This window comes from Carcharodon carcharias, chromosome 4, assembly GCF_017639515.1.
Source record: "Carcharodon carcharias isolate sCarCar2 chromosome 4, sCarCar2.pri, whole genome shotgun sequence".
Taxonomy (NCBI): domain Eukaryota; kingdom Metazoa; phylum Chordata; class Chondrichthyes; order Lamniformes; family Lamnidae; genus Carcharodon; species Carcharodon carcharias.
In genome coordinates, this window is record NC_054470.1 from 86007598 (window position 1) to 86026855 (window position 19258).

The following is a 19258-nucleotide window of genomic DNA, read 5'->3' on the forward strand; positions in this document are numbered from 1 at the left end:
ACTCTTGATCTTGGGGTTGCAAGCCCAGTACCATAACCACTTGGCTATTCAGGCCAAGCCAAAATGTAATGGCAGGAATTCATTATCATTTTCTTCCTTGTGTTTGCCACCTGACAGCCAGCCAAATTGACAAGCTATTTAGGCCAAGCAGGATTTGTGTGTTTATATTGACTAGTCATGGAATGTAACTCTTTCGAGTACAAACCTGTTTCCATCTGTTTCAGATGAAATTACACTGTTTCATGGTTTGCCATTGTGAGATTTGAACTCTTGATACTCTTTTGAGTAAACCTGTTTCCATCTGTTTCAGATGAAGTTACATTGTTTCATAGTTTACCATTGTGAGATTTGAACTCTTGATCTTGGGGTTACAAACCCAGTACCATAACCACTTGGCTATTTAGGCCAAAACCATTTCCATCTGTTTTTTCAGATGAAGTTACATTGTTTCACCATTGTGAGATTTGAACTCTTGATACTCTTTTGAGTAAACATGTTTCCATCTGTTTCAGATGAAGTTACGTTGTTTCATAGTTTGCCATTGTGAGATTTGAACTCCTGATCTTGGGGTTACAAACCCAGTACCATAACCACTTGGCTATTTAGGCCAAGCCGTAACATATCTTTGTAACTCTTTCGAGTACAAACACGTTTCCATCTGTTTCAGATGAAGTTACATTGTTTCATAGTTCGCCATTGTGAGATTTGAACTCTTGATCTTGGGGTTACAAACCCAGTACCATAACCACTTGGCTATTTAGGCCAAGTACGTGTCCTATTTAAATATAGTAATGAATGAGCTGCCTATTTGCAACCACTGAAAAGCAGTATTGGGGACACATTTACCATATTTAAATCTCTCTCATCTGTTGTGTGGAGTTATTATCAAGGCTTTGGTGACTATCAACAGTGATGGGATGGGCAGAGCAAGGGATTAATAGCATCGGATTAAGGGATGCAAGTACACAGTTATACAGCACTGGTTTGTGATCCTCTAAGGCTATTTCTAAATATTAAATTTTGTGCTTTGTGATTGATCCCTATAACTTTATCTATGTTTGTCTCTCTCTTTCTGTCTTACAATGTATGTTTCACATGACAGGAACTCCCCTCAAACGTAATTGCATAGAATATAGAGCATAGAAACAGACCTTTGTCCAAATTAGCCTGTGTTGCTATTTATAGGCATAAGTCTCCTCCCATTCCACTTACATCATCTCAGCCTTTCAGCACATCTTTATATTCTATTTTTCACATGTACCTTTTGAAAGTATCATAGTTATTTGCTTCAACCACTTCTTCTGGTATCGAGCTCTCCAATCTAACCAAAGCAAAGTAATTTCTCCTGATTCTCCGATTGGATTTATTAGTAACTATCTTATACTCATGGCCCCTCATTTTGGATTCTCCTACAAGTGGAACCATTCTCTCCACATCTACCCTGTCTAAATCATTTCTAATTTTAAAAACCTCTATCTGGGCTTCTCTAAGCTCTCTCTTTTCTAAAGGCAAAAACCCAACCTGTTCAATCTTACACGATTGCTTTGATCCCTGAGTTCTGGGTACCAACTTTTTAAAACATTTTGCACTTTCTCTGGTACTTCTCCGTACCTTTTATAATATGAAGAACACATTTGTGTACTGTATTCTTAAGTGTAGGGTCCATTACAAATTTATTATAACTTCACTATGCCACTGGAAATATAATCCCTGTGCTTTGTTAGCATTTTAATTGATTTGTTGACCTGTAATAATGCTTTTAATTTGTTCACTTTTTAAATTTATTAATGTGATGTGGGTGTGACTGGCAAGGCTAACATTTATGGTTCATCCTTAATTGCTTTTCAGGAGGTGGTGAGCTGCCTTCTTGCGCAGCTGCAGTCAATGGGGTGAAAGTACTCCCACAGTTCTGTTATGTAGGGAGTTTGAGATCAAATCCTTAATGTATGCTATGAATAACAGTGGTCCCAGCACTTTCTAACCACCTTCAAAGTGAATAATTACACCTTCTCCATTGAACCATAGAAAGGTTACAGCGCAGAAAGAGACCATTCAGCCTATCATGTCTGTGCTGGCCAGAAAACAATCTAAAAAATAAATTAACTACTCATTTTAATCCCAGTTCCCAGCATCTGGTCCGTAGTCTTGCAAGTTACAGAGCTTCAGATGCACATCCAAGTACCTTTTGAATGAGTTGAGCGTTTCAGCCACAACCACAGATATAGGCAGTGAATTCCAGACACCCACCATCCTCTAGGTGTAAAAGGCTTTCCTCATGTCCCCTCTAACTTTCTACCAATCACCTTAAATCGATGCCCTCTTTTAATGATCCCTCAGCTAGGGAAATCAAGTCTTTCCTGTCTACCCTATCTAGGCCCGTCATAATTTTGTACACCTCAATAAGGTCACCCCTCAGCCTGCTCCGTTCTAACAGAAACAACCCTAGCCTATCCAATCTTTCCTCATAGCTGCAATTTTCAAGACCTGGCAGCATTCTTGTAAATCTTCTGTGCACTCTCTCCAGAGCAACTATGTCCTTCCTGTAATGTGGTGACCAGAACAGTACACAAAATTCCAGCTGTGGCCTAACCAGTATTTTATACAGTTCCAACATTACAACCTTGCTTTTACATTCAATGCCTCACCCGATAAAGGAAAGCATTCCATATGCTTTCTTTCCCACCTTATCTACCTCTCCTGTCACCTTCAGGGACCTGTGGACATGCACTCCAAGTTTCTTTCTTCCTCAACCCCTCTCAATATCCTCCCATTTATTGAGTATTCCCTCGCTTTGTTTGCCCTCCCCAAATACATTACCTCATGCTTTTCTGGATTGATTTCCATTTGCCACTTTTCTGCCCACTCAACCAAACCATCGATATCTTTCTGGAAAGAACAGCTACCCACTTCACTATCAACTACACAGCCAATGTTTGTGTCATCTGCAAGTTTCTTAATCATATCTCCCACATTTATATCCAAATCATTAATATATACAACAGGCAGCAAGGGCCCCAACACTGAGCCCTGTAGAACACCACTGTAAACTGTTTTCCATTCACAAAAACATCCATCGACCATTACCCTTTGTTTCCTGTCACTGAGCCAATTTTGGATCCACCTTCCCCTGTATCCCATGGGATCTCACTTTTCTGACCAGTCTGCCATGTGGGACCTTGTTAAATGTCTCACTAAAATCCATGTAGACAATATCCACTGCACTACCCTCAAAAAATCCTCTTTGTTACTTCCTGAAAAGACTCTATTAAGTTAGTATGACATGATCTTCTGTAACAAAACCATGCTGACTGTCCCTGATCAACCCATGCCTTTCTAAGTGATAGTTTAGCCTGTCTCTCAGAATTGATTCCAATAATTTGCCCAACTCTAAAGTCAGACTGACCATCCTATAATTTTCTGACCTATCCCTTGCACCCTTTTTAAATGACGGCACAACATTGGCAAACCTCCAATCCTCTGGTACCCCGCCGCTGTCTGATGTGGATTCGAAAATGATCCTCGGAGCATCTGCTATTTCTTCCCTGGCTTCCTTTAACAGCCTGGGAAACAATCCATCCAGCTCTGGTGAGTTATTCACCTGCAAGGATGTCAGTTGCTCCAGTACTTCCTCTCTCACATGCTTATCGTATCTAATGTTTCATACTCCTCTTTAACTAGAATGTCTGCATTATCCTTCTCCTTAGTGAAGACAGAGACAAAGTATTCATTGAGAACCCTGCCCACATCTTCATCATCAATGCACAAGTTACCATGTACTTCTCTGATAGGCCTTATCCTTTCCTTAGTTATTTTCTTGCTCTTAATGTACTGGTAAATCATCTTTGGGTGTTCTTTGATTTTATCTGCCAATATTTTTTCTGTGCTCTAAGATTCTATGATTTCAGTACTTTTCCTGTCACTAGTTAAATTGCATGGTCTAGGTGGGTTATGGTTCCAGGTTTTGTACTATCTTTCTTGTATACAGGAGCAACATTAGCTGTTGGTTCTCTGGCAGTAGAACTTTGTATTTACAAACTTGCACCTCTGCTATCTGCTCCCCAATTTCCTTCAGTATGCATGAGTGCATACTATTAAGACCTAGGGTTTTATTTTCTCTTAGTTTCGCTAGTTTCTTGCTTTTTTATCTCAACTGGTTCTATTTGAGCTCATTCACTGAGGAGCATGATCCAATATCCATGCTCCTCAGACCTCACTGTTCATGTCTGGGGATTATCACAAAACATTTAATATAAATTTTACTTGAATGGAAATTGAAATTTGTCGTCTCACAGTACTTTAAATAATTTGGGAAACATCTTGATGCAGAAACTGCTAGGAGCCAGAGAATGATATCACAGTACAGCTGACTGGTACTGATATATCTTGCAAAATTAGATATACTGTACATACTCAGACTATACCATCCAAATCCAGTTCAGAATCATGATATTAGGCAAAAGTATCGAATCTGAACCCATGTTTTTGAGAGGGACTGAGTTTTTCAAGTAAAATGTTTAATGCAGTCCTTTAAAGACAATTCATACTCTAAATCTTTATTCTGAATTTTAGAAATTTTGGTTGTAAAAGGGCGAAAAGTGATAATTGAAAAAGAAATTCTAAAGCATTTTGAAGAATATGTGGGAAACCCAGTGGGCAGATAAAGCAATTACAGGGTTATGTGTCGATATTGGCAAAATCCATTATGAATACAGACAGAAGAACATGATTATGATAGCCTCGTGATTATGGAAATGAACAGCATCCCATGGACCATGATTCCAAATCCGAACAAGTTGTGAAATTGAATTTGATATGAATGCTTGAGAGATGCAGGTTTGTCATTAAAAAAAAGCACTGGTTCATTGGGCAGAATTTTTCAGTCGGCGTGCGGAGGCGGGCCCGACACACCGACACATAAAATGACACCCAATGATGTCGAGCGTGCGTCCCAATATCATCGCGCTGTCTCATGATGTTTTGTTCGGCGGGCACGCCTGGAGTTGGCTACACGTCTGCCGCTATGTAAACATAGAAACATAGAAACTAGGAGCAGGAGTAGGCCATTCGGCCCTTCGAGCCTGCTCTGCCATTCATTATGATCATGGCTGATCATCCAACTCTATAGCTTGCTCCCGCTTTCTCCCCATATCCTTTGATCCCTTTCACCCCAAGAGCTATATCTAACTCCTTCTTGAAAACATACAATGTTTTGGCCTTAACTACTTTCTGTGGTAGCGAATTCCACAGGCTCACCACTCTCTAGGTGAAGAAATTTCTCCTCATCTCAGTCCTAAATGGTCTACCCCATATCCTCAGATTGTTACCCCTAGTTCTGGACTCCCCCACCATTGGGAACATCCTTCCTGCATCTATCCTGTCTAATCCTGTTAGAATTTTATAGGTTTCTATGATATCCCCCCCTCATTCTTCTGAACTGCAGTGAATATAATCCTAACTGACTCAATCTCTCCTCATATGTCAGTCCCGCCATCCCAGGAATCAGTCTGGTAAACCTTCGCTCCACTCCCTCTGTAGCAAGAACATCCTTCCTCAAATAAGGAGCCCAAAACTGCACACAATATTCCAAGTGTGGTCTCACCAAGGCCCTGTACAATTGCAGCAAGACATCCCTGCTCCTGCACTCGCATCCTCTCACTATGAAGGCCAACATACCATTTGCCTTCTTTACCACCTGCTGCACTTACATGCTTACCTTCAGCAACTGGTGTACAAGGACACCCAGGTCTCATTGCACATTACCCTCTCTCAATTTATAGCCATTCAGATAATAATCTGCCTTCCTGTTTTTGCTATCAAAGTGGACAATCTCACGTTTACACACATTATACTGCATCTGCCATGCATTTACCACTCATTCAGCTTGTCCAAATCACACTGAAGCATCTCTGCATCCTCCTTACAGCTCACCCTCCCACACAGCTTTGTGTCATCTGCAAATTTGGAGAGATTACATTTAGTTCCCTCATATATAATATATATATATTAATATATATTGTGAATACCTGAGGTCCCAGCACTGCTCCCCACGGTACCCCCACTAGTCACTGCCTGCCATTCGGAAAAAGACCCGTTTATTCCTACTCTTTGTTTCCTGTCTGCCAACCACTTTTCTATCGATTTCAATACGCTACCCCAATCACATGCACTTTAATTTTACATGCCAGTGTCTTATGTGGGACTTTGTCAAAAGCCTTCTGAAAGTCCAAAGAAACCACAACCACTGGCTCCCCCTCATCAACTCTACTAGTTACATTCTCGAAAAATTCCAGTAGATTTGTCAAGCATGATTTCCCTTTCATAAATCCATGCTGACTCTGTCCAATTCTGCCACTGTTTTCCAAGTGCTCAGCTATTAAATCTTTTATAATGGACTCTAGAATTTTCCCCACTACCGACATCAGACTGACCAGTCTATAATTCCCTGTTTTCTCTCTACCTCCCTTTTTAAACATTAGCTACCCTCCAATCTGTAGGAACTGTTCCAGAGTCTATAGAATCTCAGAAGTTGACTACCAATGCATCCACTATTTCTAGGGCCACTTCTTTAAGTACTCTGGATGTGGATTATCAGGCCCTGCTGATTTATCGGCCTTCAATCCCATCAATTTCTCCAACACCATTTCCCTACTTATACTGATTTCTTAAAGTCTCTCCCTCTCACTAAACCCTGTGTTCCCCAACATTTCTGGCATGTTATTTGTGGCCTCCTTTGTGAAGACAGAACCAAAGTATGTATTTAGTTGGTCAGCCATTTCTTTGTTCCCCATTATAAATGCCACTGCTTCAGACTGTAAGACCTACATTTATCTTCACCAATCTTTTTCTCTTCACATGCCTATATAAACTTTTACAGTCAGTTTTTATGTTCCCCACAAGCTTACTCTCATACTCTATTTTCCCCTTCTTAATCAATCCCTTAGTCCTCCTTTGATGAATTCTAAAGTGCTCCCAATTATCAGGTCTTTTGTTTTTTTCTGGCCACTTTGTATCCTTGGATCTAACACTGTATCTAATTTCCCTTGTAAGCCATGGTTTGGCCACCTTTCCTGTTTACTTTTGCACCAGACATGGATAAGCAATTGTTGCGCTCTTTGAACATTTGTCGTTGCCTATCCACCGTCATCACTTTAAGTAACATTTCCCAATCCATCATAGCCAACTTGCGTCTCTTACTATCGTAGTTTCCTTTATTAAGATTCAGGACCCTAATCTCAAGATCAACTACATCACTCTCCATCTTGATGAAGAATTCTATCATATTATGGTCGCTCATCCCCAAGGGACCTTGCACAACTAGATTGCCAATTATTCCTTTGTTGTTACACAACACCCAGTCTAGGATGGCTTGTTCTCTAGTTGGTTCCTCAATGTATTGGTCCAGAAAACCATCCCGTATACACTCCAGGAATTCCTCTTCTACAGTATTGTTACTAATTTGATTTGCCCAATCTATATGCAGATTAAAGTCACCCAGAATTACAGATGTTACTTTATTGCAATTGTCTCTAATTTCTCGTTTAATGCCATTCCCAACATCACCACTACAGTTTGCAACTCCCACTAACATTGTTTGCCCCTTATTGTTTCTCAGCTCTACCCATAGATTCCACATTGTCAGAGCTAATATCTTTCCTCACAATTGCGTTAATTTCCTCTTTAACCAGTAATGTAATTCCATGGCCTTTTCCATTTTGTCTGTTCTTCCTAAATACTGAATACCCCTGGATGTTCAATTCCTATCCCTGGTCACCCTGCAACCATGTCTTCGTAATCTTGACTATATCATACCTTTTTACGCAGTTAGTTTCATCCATTTTATTACGAATGCTCCTCCCATTAAGGCACAAAGCCTTAAAGCTTTTCTTTTTAACATTACTTGTCCCATTCCCACTAGTTTTCACTGAGGCCCTGTTTGATTCTTGCCCTTGATTTCCCTGCATATCACTTTTCTTATTCCCCTTTCTGTCTTTTGTTCTTGTCCTTGATTCCCCCTCCTCTCTCTCCTTGCATAGGTTCCCATCCCCTTGCAGCTCCGTGCCTCAAGGAGATTCAGGCCATTGATATACTTTGGGGAAAGGAATCATGTGTTCCAGTCAATATCAATATTTGATTCTCAATGCCTTGAAGCCGTTTAGCAAGATAAACAACTGTCATTGGCATAAAAACAAAAAACTGCGGATGCTGGAAATCCAAAACAAAAACAGAATTACCTGGAAAAACTCAGCAGGTCTGGCAGCATCGGCGGAGAAGAAAAGAGTTGACGTTTCGAGTCCTCATGACCCTTCAACAGAACTAGGTGAATCCAGGGAAGGGGTGAAATATAAGCTGGTTCAAGGTGTGCAGGGGGGTGGGGGAGGTTGGGTGGGGGGAGAGAAGTGGAGGGGGGTGGTGTGGTTGAAGGGACAAGCAAGCAGTGATAGAAGCAGATCATCAAAAGATGTCACAGACAAAAGAACAAAAGAACACATAGGTGTTGAAGTTGGTGATATTATCTAAACGAATGTGCTAATTAAGAATGGATGGTAGGGCACTCAAGGTATAGCTCTAGTGGGGGGTGGGGGGAGCATAAAAGATTTAAAAATATTTAAAAATAATGGAAATAGGTGGGAAAAGAAAAATCTATATAATTTTTTGGAAAAATCAAAAGGAAGGGGGAAGAAACAGAAAGCGGGTGGGGATGGAGGAGGGAGTTCAAGACCTAAAGTTGTTGAATTCAATATTCAGTCTGGAAGGCTGTAAAGTGCCTAGTCGGTAGATGAGATGCTGTACTCCAGTTTGCGTTGGGCTTCACTGGAACAATGCAGCAAGCCAAGTACAGACATGTGGGCAAGAGAGCAGGGTGGAGTGTTAAAATGGCAAGCGACAGGGAGGTTTGGGTCATTCTTGCAGACAGACCACAGGTGTTCTGCAAAGCGGTCGCCCAGTTTACGTTTGGTCTCTCCAATGTAGAGGAGACCACATTGGGAGCAACGAATATAGTAGACTAAGTTGGGGGAAATGCAAGTGAAATGCTGCTTCACTTGAAAGGAGTGTTTGGGCCCTTGGACGGTGAGGAGAGAGGAAGTGAAGGGGCAGGTGTTACATCTTTTGCGTGGGCATGGGGAGGTGCCATAGGTGAGAGTTGAGGAGTAGGGGGTGATGGAAGAGTGGACCAGGGTGTCCCGGAGGGAACGATCCCTACGGAATGCCGACAGGGTGGTTGAAGGGAAGATGTGTTTGGTGGTGGCATCATGCTGGAGTTGGCGGAAATGGCGGAGGATGATCCTTTGAATGCGGGGGCTGGTGGGGTGATAAGTGAGGACAAGGGGGACCCTATCATGTTTCTGGGAGGGAGGAGAAGGCGTGAGGGCAGATGCGTGGGAGATGGGCCGGACACGGTTGAGGGCTCTGTCAACGACCGTGGTGGAAAACCTCGGTTAAGGAAGAAGGAGGACATGTCAGAGGAACTGTTTTTGAAGGTAGCATCATCGGAACAGATGCGACAGAGGCGAAGGAACTGAGAGAATGGGATGGAGTCCTTACAGGAAGCAGGGTGTGAGGAGCTGTAGTCGAGGTAGCTGTGGGAGTCGGTAGGCTTGTAATGGATATTAATGGACAGTCTATCACCAGAGATTGAGACAGAGAGGTCAAGGAAGGGAAGGGAAGTGTCAGAGATGGATCACGTGAAAATGATGGAGGGGTGGAGATTGAAGGGTCATGAGGACTCGATACGTCAACTCTTTTCTTCTCCGGCAATGCTGCCAGACCTGCTGAGTATTTCCAGGTAATTCTGTTTTTGTTTTGGATTTCCACATCCGCAGTTTTTTGTTTTTATCTCTGTGTTTAATTGACTGCCACTGCTCTTCAAGAAATGCCTACCTTGAAGAAGTTCTGTTCGTCTCTGCGACAAGATTTCCGTATCTCTCTTTTGCCTTGCTCACCTTCATTGCTTTCCATTTCTCTCCTGGTGTTTGACAAGGTGTTTTCTAAGACCCGCTTTCACAGCCATATCCCCTTTCTCAGTGACTGTCTCCGTGTCCGACTTACCCCACGTGGATTTCAACTGAAATTCCACCCCTCATGTTTCAAACCCACCCAGGATTACAGGTATTTCCGGGACATAAAACGTTTCTCGGACTGCTGTTTCCGTCACAATCTGAGATCTACACTCAGTGCCATGCGCTGCCATATGAACATACTCGACCTCTCCCTCCACCAGCACCGCCGTACCCCTTTTCAAAGCTGCGCGTGTCCCCAGTTTCATTTTATTCTTCGTCTCATCCGACACCTCAGCAAGAAACTTTTTCTCTTTCTCTCCAGTGCTAAGGAACACAAGCTCCAACAAATCATCGACACCAACACCCATCTAGGACCCTCCACCCCTGCCTGTCCCTCCATCCCCACCCCATCTTCCAATCCCAGCCCCAGCTGTGTATTCAGTATAACCCCTGACCTTCCCCTCTCCGATGCTGAACGTTCAGTGCTCAGCAAAGGACTTAGTTTCATATCCTTATGCCCTCACCTCAATGAATTTCGGGCTCGGCACGATGCTGAACTCTTCCTCTGCCATCTTCGTCTCCGGGCTCACTTCTTTGGCCAGGAGTCCTCTCCCCATTCAACGGATCCTTTTACCAACCTCCAATATTCTCCCTCCACCTGGACCCCACCCTCTGGGTTCTTACCTTCTCTTGATCTTTTCATTGAGAACTTGTCGGCGCGACATTAGTCGTCTCAATTTCTCTGCACCTCTCACCCATTCTAATCTCTCTCTCTCTGAACTTACTGCACTCCATTCTCTCAGGTCCAACCCTGACATTGTCATCAAACCCGCTGACAAGGGTGGTGCTGTTGTTGTCTGGCGCACTGACCTCTACCTCGCGGAGGCTGAGCGTCAACTCGCAGACACTTTCTCCTACCTCTCCCTGGACCATGACCCCACCACTGAACATCAAGCCATTGTCTCCAGGACTGTCACTGACCTCATCTACTCTGGGAATCTTCCTCCCACAGCTTCCAACCTGATAGTCGCCCAACCTCGGACGGCCCGCTTCTACCTCCGACCCAAAATCCACAAACAGAACTGTCCCGGTAGACCGATTGTCTCAGCTTGCTCCTGCCCCACAGAACTCATTTCTCGTTATCTTGACTCCCTTCTCTCTCCCCTTGTCCAGTCCCTTCCCATGATTCCTCTGACACCTTACGTCACATCAACAATTTCCAATTCCCTGGCCCCAACCGCTTCCTCTTCACCATGGACGTCCAATCCCTCTACACCTCCATCCCCCACCAGGATGGTCTGAGGCCCCTTAGCTTCTTCCTCGAACAGAGGCCCAAACAATCCCCATCCACCACTACTCTCCTCCGTCTTGCTGAACTTGTTCTCACACTGAACAATTTTTCCTTCAACTCCTCTCACTTCCTCCAAATAAAAGGTGTGGCTATGGGTACCCACATGGACCCCAGCTATGCCTGTCTCTTTATGGGGTACGTGGAACATTCCTTGTTCCAGTCCTATTCCGGTCCCCTTCCACAACTCTTTCACCGGTACATCGATGATTACTTCGGTGCTGCTTTATGCTCTCGTCGGGACATGGAAAAATTTATTCAAAAACAGTTCCTCTGACATGTCCTCCTTCTTCCTTAACCGAGGTTTTCCACCCACGGTCGTTGACAGGGCCCTCAACCGTGTCCGGCCCATCTCCTGCGCATCCGCCCTCACGCCTTCTCCTCCCTCCCAGAAACATGATAGGGCCCCCCTGTCATCACTTATCACCCCACCAGCCTCCGCATTCAAAGGATCATCCTCCGCCATTTCCGCCAACTCCAGCATGATGCCACCACCAAACACATCTTCCCTTCACCCCCCCCGGTGGCATTCCGTAGGGATCGTTCCCTCCGAGACTCCCTGGTCCACTCGTCCATCACCCGCTACTCCTCAACCCCCATCTATGGCACCTTCCCATGCCCACACAAAAGATGCAACACCTGCCCCTTCACTTCCTCTCTCCTCACCGTCCAAGGGCCCAAACACTCCTTTCAAGTGAAGCAGCATTTCACTTCCATTTCCCCCAACTTAGTCTACTGTATGCGTTGCTCCCAACGCGGTCTCCTCTACATTGGAGAGACCAGACGTAAACTGGGCGACCGCTTTGCAGAACACCTGCGGTCTGTCCGCAAGAATGACCCAAACCTCACTGTCGCTTGCCATTTTAACACTCCACCCTGCTCTCTTGCCCACATGTCTGTCCTTGGCTTGCTGCATTGTTCCAGTGAAGCCCAACGCAAACCGGAGGAACAGCACCTCATCTTCCGACTAGGCACTTTACAGCCTTCCGGACTGAATATTGAATTCAACAACTTTAGGTCTTGAACTCCCTCTTCCATCCCCACCCCCTTTCTGTTTCTTCCCCCTTCCTTTTGTTTTTTCCAAAAAATTATATAGATTTTTCTTTTCCCACCTATTTCCATTATTTCTAAATATTTTTAAATCTTTTATGCTCCCCCCACCCCCACTAGAGCTATGCCTTCCATCCATTCTTAATTAGCACATTCATTTAGATAATATCACCAACTTCAACACCTATGTGTTCTTTTGTCTGTGACATCTTTTGATGATCTGCTTCTATCACTGCTTGCTTGTCCCTTCAACCACACCACCCCCTTCACTTCTCTCCCCACCACCCAACAACCCCCCCCCCGCCGTCCACACACCTTCAACCAGCTTATACTTCACCCCTTCCTCGGATTCACCTAGTTCTGTTGACAGTCATGAAGACTCGAAACGTCAACTCTTTTCTTAACTGTCATTGGCAACTGGAGAGAAGCAATAAATGTGGCCTTCCATAGTGTCATTCACATCCGGTGAATAAATAAATGTTTAAAATATTATAATGGAGAAAGTTGATGTGAAAATCTGACAAAAACATGACAGCCATAATTTTTTATATGTTACCTATATTTTAACATGTAAAATATTGGAATGCTACTGCAGAGTGAACAATAGCATGAGAGATGACATTGATTCCAATAAATCATGCTGCTCCAGCAAACTTGATAACCATGGTTGGAGGGTGTAAATACAATATAACAAGTTTACATTCACAGCCTCCATTATTAATTTGAATGGAGGAATTTAGGATGGAAATAAGAACAGTATTGCTTCAAAACAAACTGAATTTGGTTTACACACCCTTGTCCAATGCCCCCACATTCCCCAAACTCTGCTTCACCATTCCCTTGTTCAGTGACATGATAGATTGACTGGTATCTTACGAAACAGCGTATGTATGTGTACTCTGATCTAATTATCCATGACCTTCTACTATGCTTTACATAAAGGCTCATTTCGCCTCATTTTACGTGCCAGCACATCGGGCCCGCCCCCACACACTGACTGAAGAATTCAGGCCTATGTGTTCAAGGACCAAAGCACACCTTCTGAACATCATTTGGAGCTATAAAGCATTTATCTTCATACCCTCTCTTTGAATGGTGCTTAGAGGCTGAATGGGGTCAGCCACAATCTAGTATGCATGTGCCATATAAAACGAGCGTTGAATTATTGATATAGGTATTTCAAGCCATTTTAGAGTTAAGTATTCACACGGATGCCGCACGAGCCATGAATAACATTAACTCTGTAAGTATGTTACACTGTGCCACAGTTTGTGCTATATTTGGCCATTGCCTCTGAAAATGAATATTGTAGGTCAACAAATAGAGATGGTGACCAAAGAAGAAGTATTATTTGTAAGGATTTTACCTGAAATTGAGGATTCAATTGAAGAATTCATTGTTCAGGAACTGTACCATACAAATTGCCTTATGATTTTGGTTCAAATTAACTGTTTTGAATTTGCTGGGCTTTTTTGGGTTATTGTGAATGTAAAACTATAAATTTATTTTTCAACTTCCTCCTCCTCCCTCAAACATACATACAAAAACATTTCTTCACAGGATAAATAATTGTGTTGGAGAGGACAATCACTGGCTCTTCCTACTGCTATGTTTCTACACAGAGTTCTTGAGTTTCCTCACATTAGTCCTCAATTTCTGCCAATATTACTACCTCCAGCCTCTAACAAAAGTAAAAGAGGTAAGAAAATTGGATGAATATTTCTTCTTGATAATTTTATTGTGATGTTAAGTTTGATATATGCAATAAGTTGCGTTATTTGAACTGTTGTACACAAGGCCAGGCCTTGCAGCAATTCCACTCCGGACGCTTTTATAAATAATTTATTTGATTTGTGGTTTCTATAGAAAATAATTACACCACGTACCAACATTGGTCAAGAGGATGGGTTGATAACCAACTCTCAAGACGCCTGAGGCATTGCTCCCTGTGATTTTTCTCTCCCTTAAAATGGCATATCATGCAGTCACCTTGCTTCAGAAAGTGGCCTTACAATGGTTTTCTCATGTTCAACTGGCACATATTATACTCTGTATGATGTAAAATTTTCTTTTAAGATTTACAGAAAAAAGGCGCATGTATTGGGAATTGTTGGCTTTTTCCCAACCAAAATTGAAGCTTGCAACTGGAATCTTTTTCAAAATGTTTCTGAATTATTGAAATAACAATTTAGGGATAGAATTTCTACTTATTTCTACTAGTTTTGTACCAAGATTCTAGCACAATCTCCGTCGAATCAACTGAACAAAAAGCCAGAAAATTTCTAACATGATGGGTTCTGCCCAAAACCACTTACGCTCACGTTCCCCATGATCTTTTCTGCTGTTTCAAGATTGAATTTGCCAAAATCAGGCCCTTCCAACAAAATCATCCACAATCAGATCAAAACGGTGAAATTCCATCACTTGTGCTGGTTCGAAGCATCTCTTCAAATTGTGCTCAATTTTTTTAGGCACGCAGGGACTCATAGGCACATTTTTAAAGATTTTCATATCAAAAAGTATTTAATTTGCTGAGAAACTGACCAATGAAACTCTTAAATCATTCTGGATAGATTTTTTTTAAAAAATCATTTTCACTTATTTTAAGTCAGGTTGCTCACACGTGGAGCATTATTAAAAATGCTTATTTTTGGTGATAGGCCAATTTTCAGCTGTAGTAATAAAACTGCACCACTCTTAATTAAATCAAGGAATACTTCTTAATGGAAAGAAAATAAACAGTTCCCTCATCCCAATTGCACTGGCTCATTAAAGATTTAATGTTTGTGATTATTCAAATGAATTTTAACAGAAAATTGAACTATACCCTAATAAGTACAATTTCAAATGTAAAGAGGAAACACTACCTCTTATTGTTTTGAGTATTTGTACTCGAGCAGTAATATCATCATGCCTCACAAAAAACCCTCCTATGTATATTATGTTATATAATGTAATACAAATCCTGGTAATTTAAAAAATGTTTTTCATATATATTTGGTTAGAACATAAAGCAACTTGTTCAGTGGTTTGCTGTAACTGCAACGGCATTCAATTGCTGCAACAGAATTTAAGGACTTAATTTGAAATAGCAATCAATACAAGGGTAATTAATGATGACTTTTACATTCTCCCTGGGTAAGCAACGATAGCACAGTTTTCACCGGTAACTGAAATTTGGAAGCATTATTTTCTGTGATTAGATTATCTGGCCTGGAACTTGAAGGTGTGCTTGAAAAAGAGTTTTGTATCATGTGTTGATGCAATGAGTTTTATGAACGTTTCTACTTTCTGTGATTCATGTTCTCCATTGGTTTGTTTCATTGGGACACTGACCTAGGAGCTTACAATAATTTTAATTCAGAATTTGTTTTGGACTTTGTGCTTAGGAAAGTGTAGAAGCTGTTTGAAATAAAATTTTCAGAAAGGGATGCCATTGGAAAATTTTTCTGCATTTATGTATCTAGTCCTGTTCTCTCCGCTTCAATTGGAAAGTTAAATGGAGTTAAGAAATAACATGGACTGATTTTCATATTGAAGTTAATTCCAAGCATGACTACAATTATATTTAAAATTAAAACAGGTTATTGGACACTTTTTCCATTGGTAGAGGAAACTGAAATTCCAGTAGTAGGTTTCCTATTTCAAAGGTTATTCTTATGTAACCTACCTTATTATATTAACTAATAAAACTGCTTTAAAAATACAGTATCATTCAGCATTTTTAAATTAGTGCTGACCACTAAAATTATGTTATGTTCTTCCAAGTGCGTAATACCATTGGTGCTGGAAACCTGAAATAGAAACAGAAAATGCTGGAAATACCTAGCAGAAACAATGTTAACATCAAACAAAAGGTCATCAACCTCCAATGTAAGGGGATATAAGGGAGGGGTAGCACCTCTCACAGGCAGGCTGTCCGCACTCTTGACAGTGGCTTATCCTGTATTGGTCCTTACCTTCACCCAGCTCTCAACTGTGGCTTCAGATATCACACCCCCAGTAAACCACCCCGATTGGCAGGCCAAACCAGGTGACAGTAGTCTTTGGGTCTCCTACCCTTTGCACTTTATGGATTTGTCTACCTTCGCACACAAAGTTCTGGTGGACTGGCCGGATGAGACCAAACTAAAGTCCAACTGTCTTGAAGGCGGTTTAACACCATATTGTGGAAAGCGTGGAACTTGTCAAGACATAGAAGCCGTCCTGGTCCACTATTGCATCTGGATCTATCTCCAGCCATCTAGACTCATCTTGCCAATGGACCAAGATTGGTCAGGCTGAAAGAGTGAGGCTGACAATGCACAACTCTCCCTCACTATAATCAAATTCACATGCAAGTCATGTTCATCATCTTTCTATCATCTGTAATCCATCGTCTATCTGTCACAAGGGCAAGTGATGTATAGCAGCAGGTGTGGATTCACTGGGAGCTGTACTGCGAACTTGTACACAGGAGCTCAGGCCATAGGAAGCAGAAGTGGAACTCAGCAATCCCCTGAATGACTGAGCAGCTCTTTTCAGGACCACTCCTCACCTCCCTAGTGTGAGGAAAGGGCGAGAAAAGGTGCTCTAAACATTGTCTGCTTCACCTCCTTGTCAAGGATCCCATTAACACAGTCAGAAGTCAATCTAAAAAAAAAGAAAGTAAAGGTGACACCTGTCACCAATGGCGCATGAAATGTGTGCATCCTCATGGGCAATGCAACAGCTGACAGACCTGAGAGAAGAACTACTTTTGGCAAGGAACAATGGCCAGATCTCCACCCTCAGTGAGACTAGGGAGGGTCAGCTCAAGAAAATCGGTGCAGGTTACACATTTTTTGGGGTGGCTGTGAAAAGGAAGAACAATGTGAAGCAAGTGTAGGCTTTGCTGTCGTGAACCATCTTGTCAGTAAATTGACTTGCCTTCCCAAGGAACTGCAATATATTTCCAAGTCAGTGATCATCTGGTGGTGCTTAAACTCCCCCTGCAAGGCAACTGGCAAGCAACTCTCATTAGTGTGCATGTCCCCCACCATGACCAACCCTGGTGAAGTCAAGGATAAATGATGACCTCCACTCCTTGATTACTACTGTGCCAAAGTCAGATAAGTTAGTCATTCTTGGTAAATTCAAAGCGGGAGTTGGTGCAGATCACCAACAATGGGAAGCTGGTCATCAGAAATAATGGGATTGGCAACGTTCTCCTCTTGCTGACATTTTTACAAATTCATTCAGGGGCTGTGGGCTTCGCTGGCTAGACCAGCATTTATTGCCCATCCCTAATTGCCCTTGAGAAGGTTGTGGTGAGTTGCCTTCTTTAACTGCTGCGGTCCATGTGGTGTAGGTACACCCAGAGTGCTGTTAGGAAGGGTGTTCCAGGATTTTGACCCAATGACAGTGAAGGAACTGCAATATATTTCCAAGTCAGGATGGTGAGTGACTTGGAGGGGAATTTTCAGGTGGTGGTGTTGTCAGGAAGATATAATAATTCTCATAATGTTATTGGAATTTATTGTAAAATACAGTAATAGTGGGGTCTGTGTCTATTCGTGTGTGTGTGTGTGAGACTTAATTGAATTAAAGGCAGCTGGTCTGAAGGCTTTGATGTAACAGAAGATAAGCTGGGTTTGAAATGTTAAGTAGGTAAACATAGATGTAAAGGGAATATTTACATGTTTAAATAAAGCAAACTAGATTGATTTCAAAGGAGGGGGGAAATGTTTCATCTAGCCAGGAGAAGTTAAGAAATAGTGGGCAGAAATTTTCACTTGGCGGGCGGGTGCATGCCCGACTTGCTCGAGCATGAAATAATGGGTGTTGAAGTCAGCCGAGCATGCTGAAGTCAACGCGGCGTCTCACGATAGTTCGGTCAGTGGGCAAGTGCCAGAACCAGCAGCGGCCTGTTAAGGCCATTAAGTTACAAATTAATGTAAAGCTTTTGCTGCCCGTCCAACGTAATGGTTGGCAGGCAAAAAGGCCAAGTGGCCTTTTCATTTTTTTGGAAACCTTATCCACGGGCGAGATAAGGTCCCCAAAAGCAAATGAATATTAGATAAAAACTATAATTTTTCATTAATAACATGCCCCTGCTCATGTGAAAGAGTCACATGAGGGGACATGTTTTGTTACATTTTTATTTTTTTATAGCTCTTCATCTCCCTGAGGCAGCTCCGTGAGCATGTGCATAGAACGTCAGGAAGGGACGCCCGCCCAACGTCACCGCGCTTCATTTTACGCCTTGGCAAATGGGCCTTGCCCCCGCTCGCCGAGCCGAATATTCAGGCCTATATGTCTTACTGTTGCCTTAACAAAAGTGTTACTGAAGTTTTTTTTTTAATTAGGAGATTTAGAAGTTATCATAGTAGTAATTTGTAGATCTATATATGTACTTAAAATCATTTATTCTATTAATCAAGATTCAATTTAGTTTTGTAACAAACCTATAAGAATTGGTGGTTTTATTACTACTGAATTCAAGACAAGCATCTCAAAATTTATACAAATTGCAAAACACTTGCAGCAGTTCAATTCCCTTTGGGATTTTAGCAGCTCAGCATTTACCATCGACTGTGACATAACAGTGTTCCCACCTATGTACTGTCCTTATAGTTACTTTACTGATGATCGAGTAAAAGCTGATGGGGCTAATTGGTCGGATTGGATTTGTCCTGCTTTTTTGTGTTCAGGACATACCTGGGCAATTTTCCACATAGCCGGGTAGATACCAGTGTTGTAGCTGTGCTGGAACAGCTTGGCTAGAGACATGGCAAGTTCTGGAGCACAAGTCTTCAGTACTATTGCCAGAATATTGTCAGAGCCCATAGCCTTTGCACTATCCAGTGCCTTCAGCTTTTTATTAATATCATGTGGAGTGAAT

The 19258-nt window shown here is 42.2% G+C and overlaps 1 protein-coding gene across 1 annotated transcript in view; it reads left to right on the top strand.

Annotated features, from left to right (window-relative positions):
- Positions 1-19258, top strand: part of zdhhc21 (zinc finger DHHC-type palmitoyltransferase 21) — a 232685-nt gene that overhangs the window by 140910 nt on the left and 72517 nt on the right. The window contains exon 5 of the mRNA XM_041185500.1: positions 13957-14095. Coding sequence (XP_041041434.1) covers positions 13957-14095 — 139 coding nt within the window. The remainder of the gene's footprint in view (positions 1-13956; positions 14096-19258) is intronic.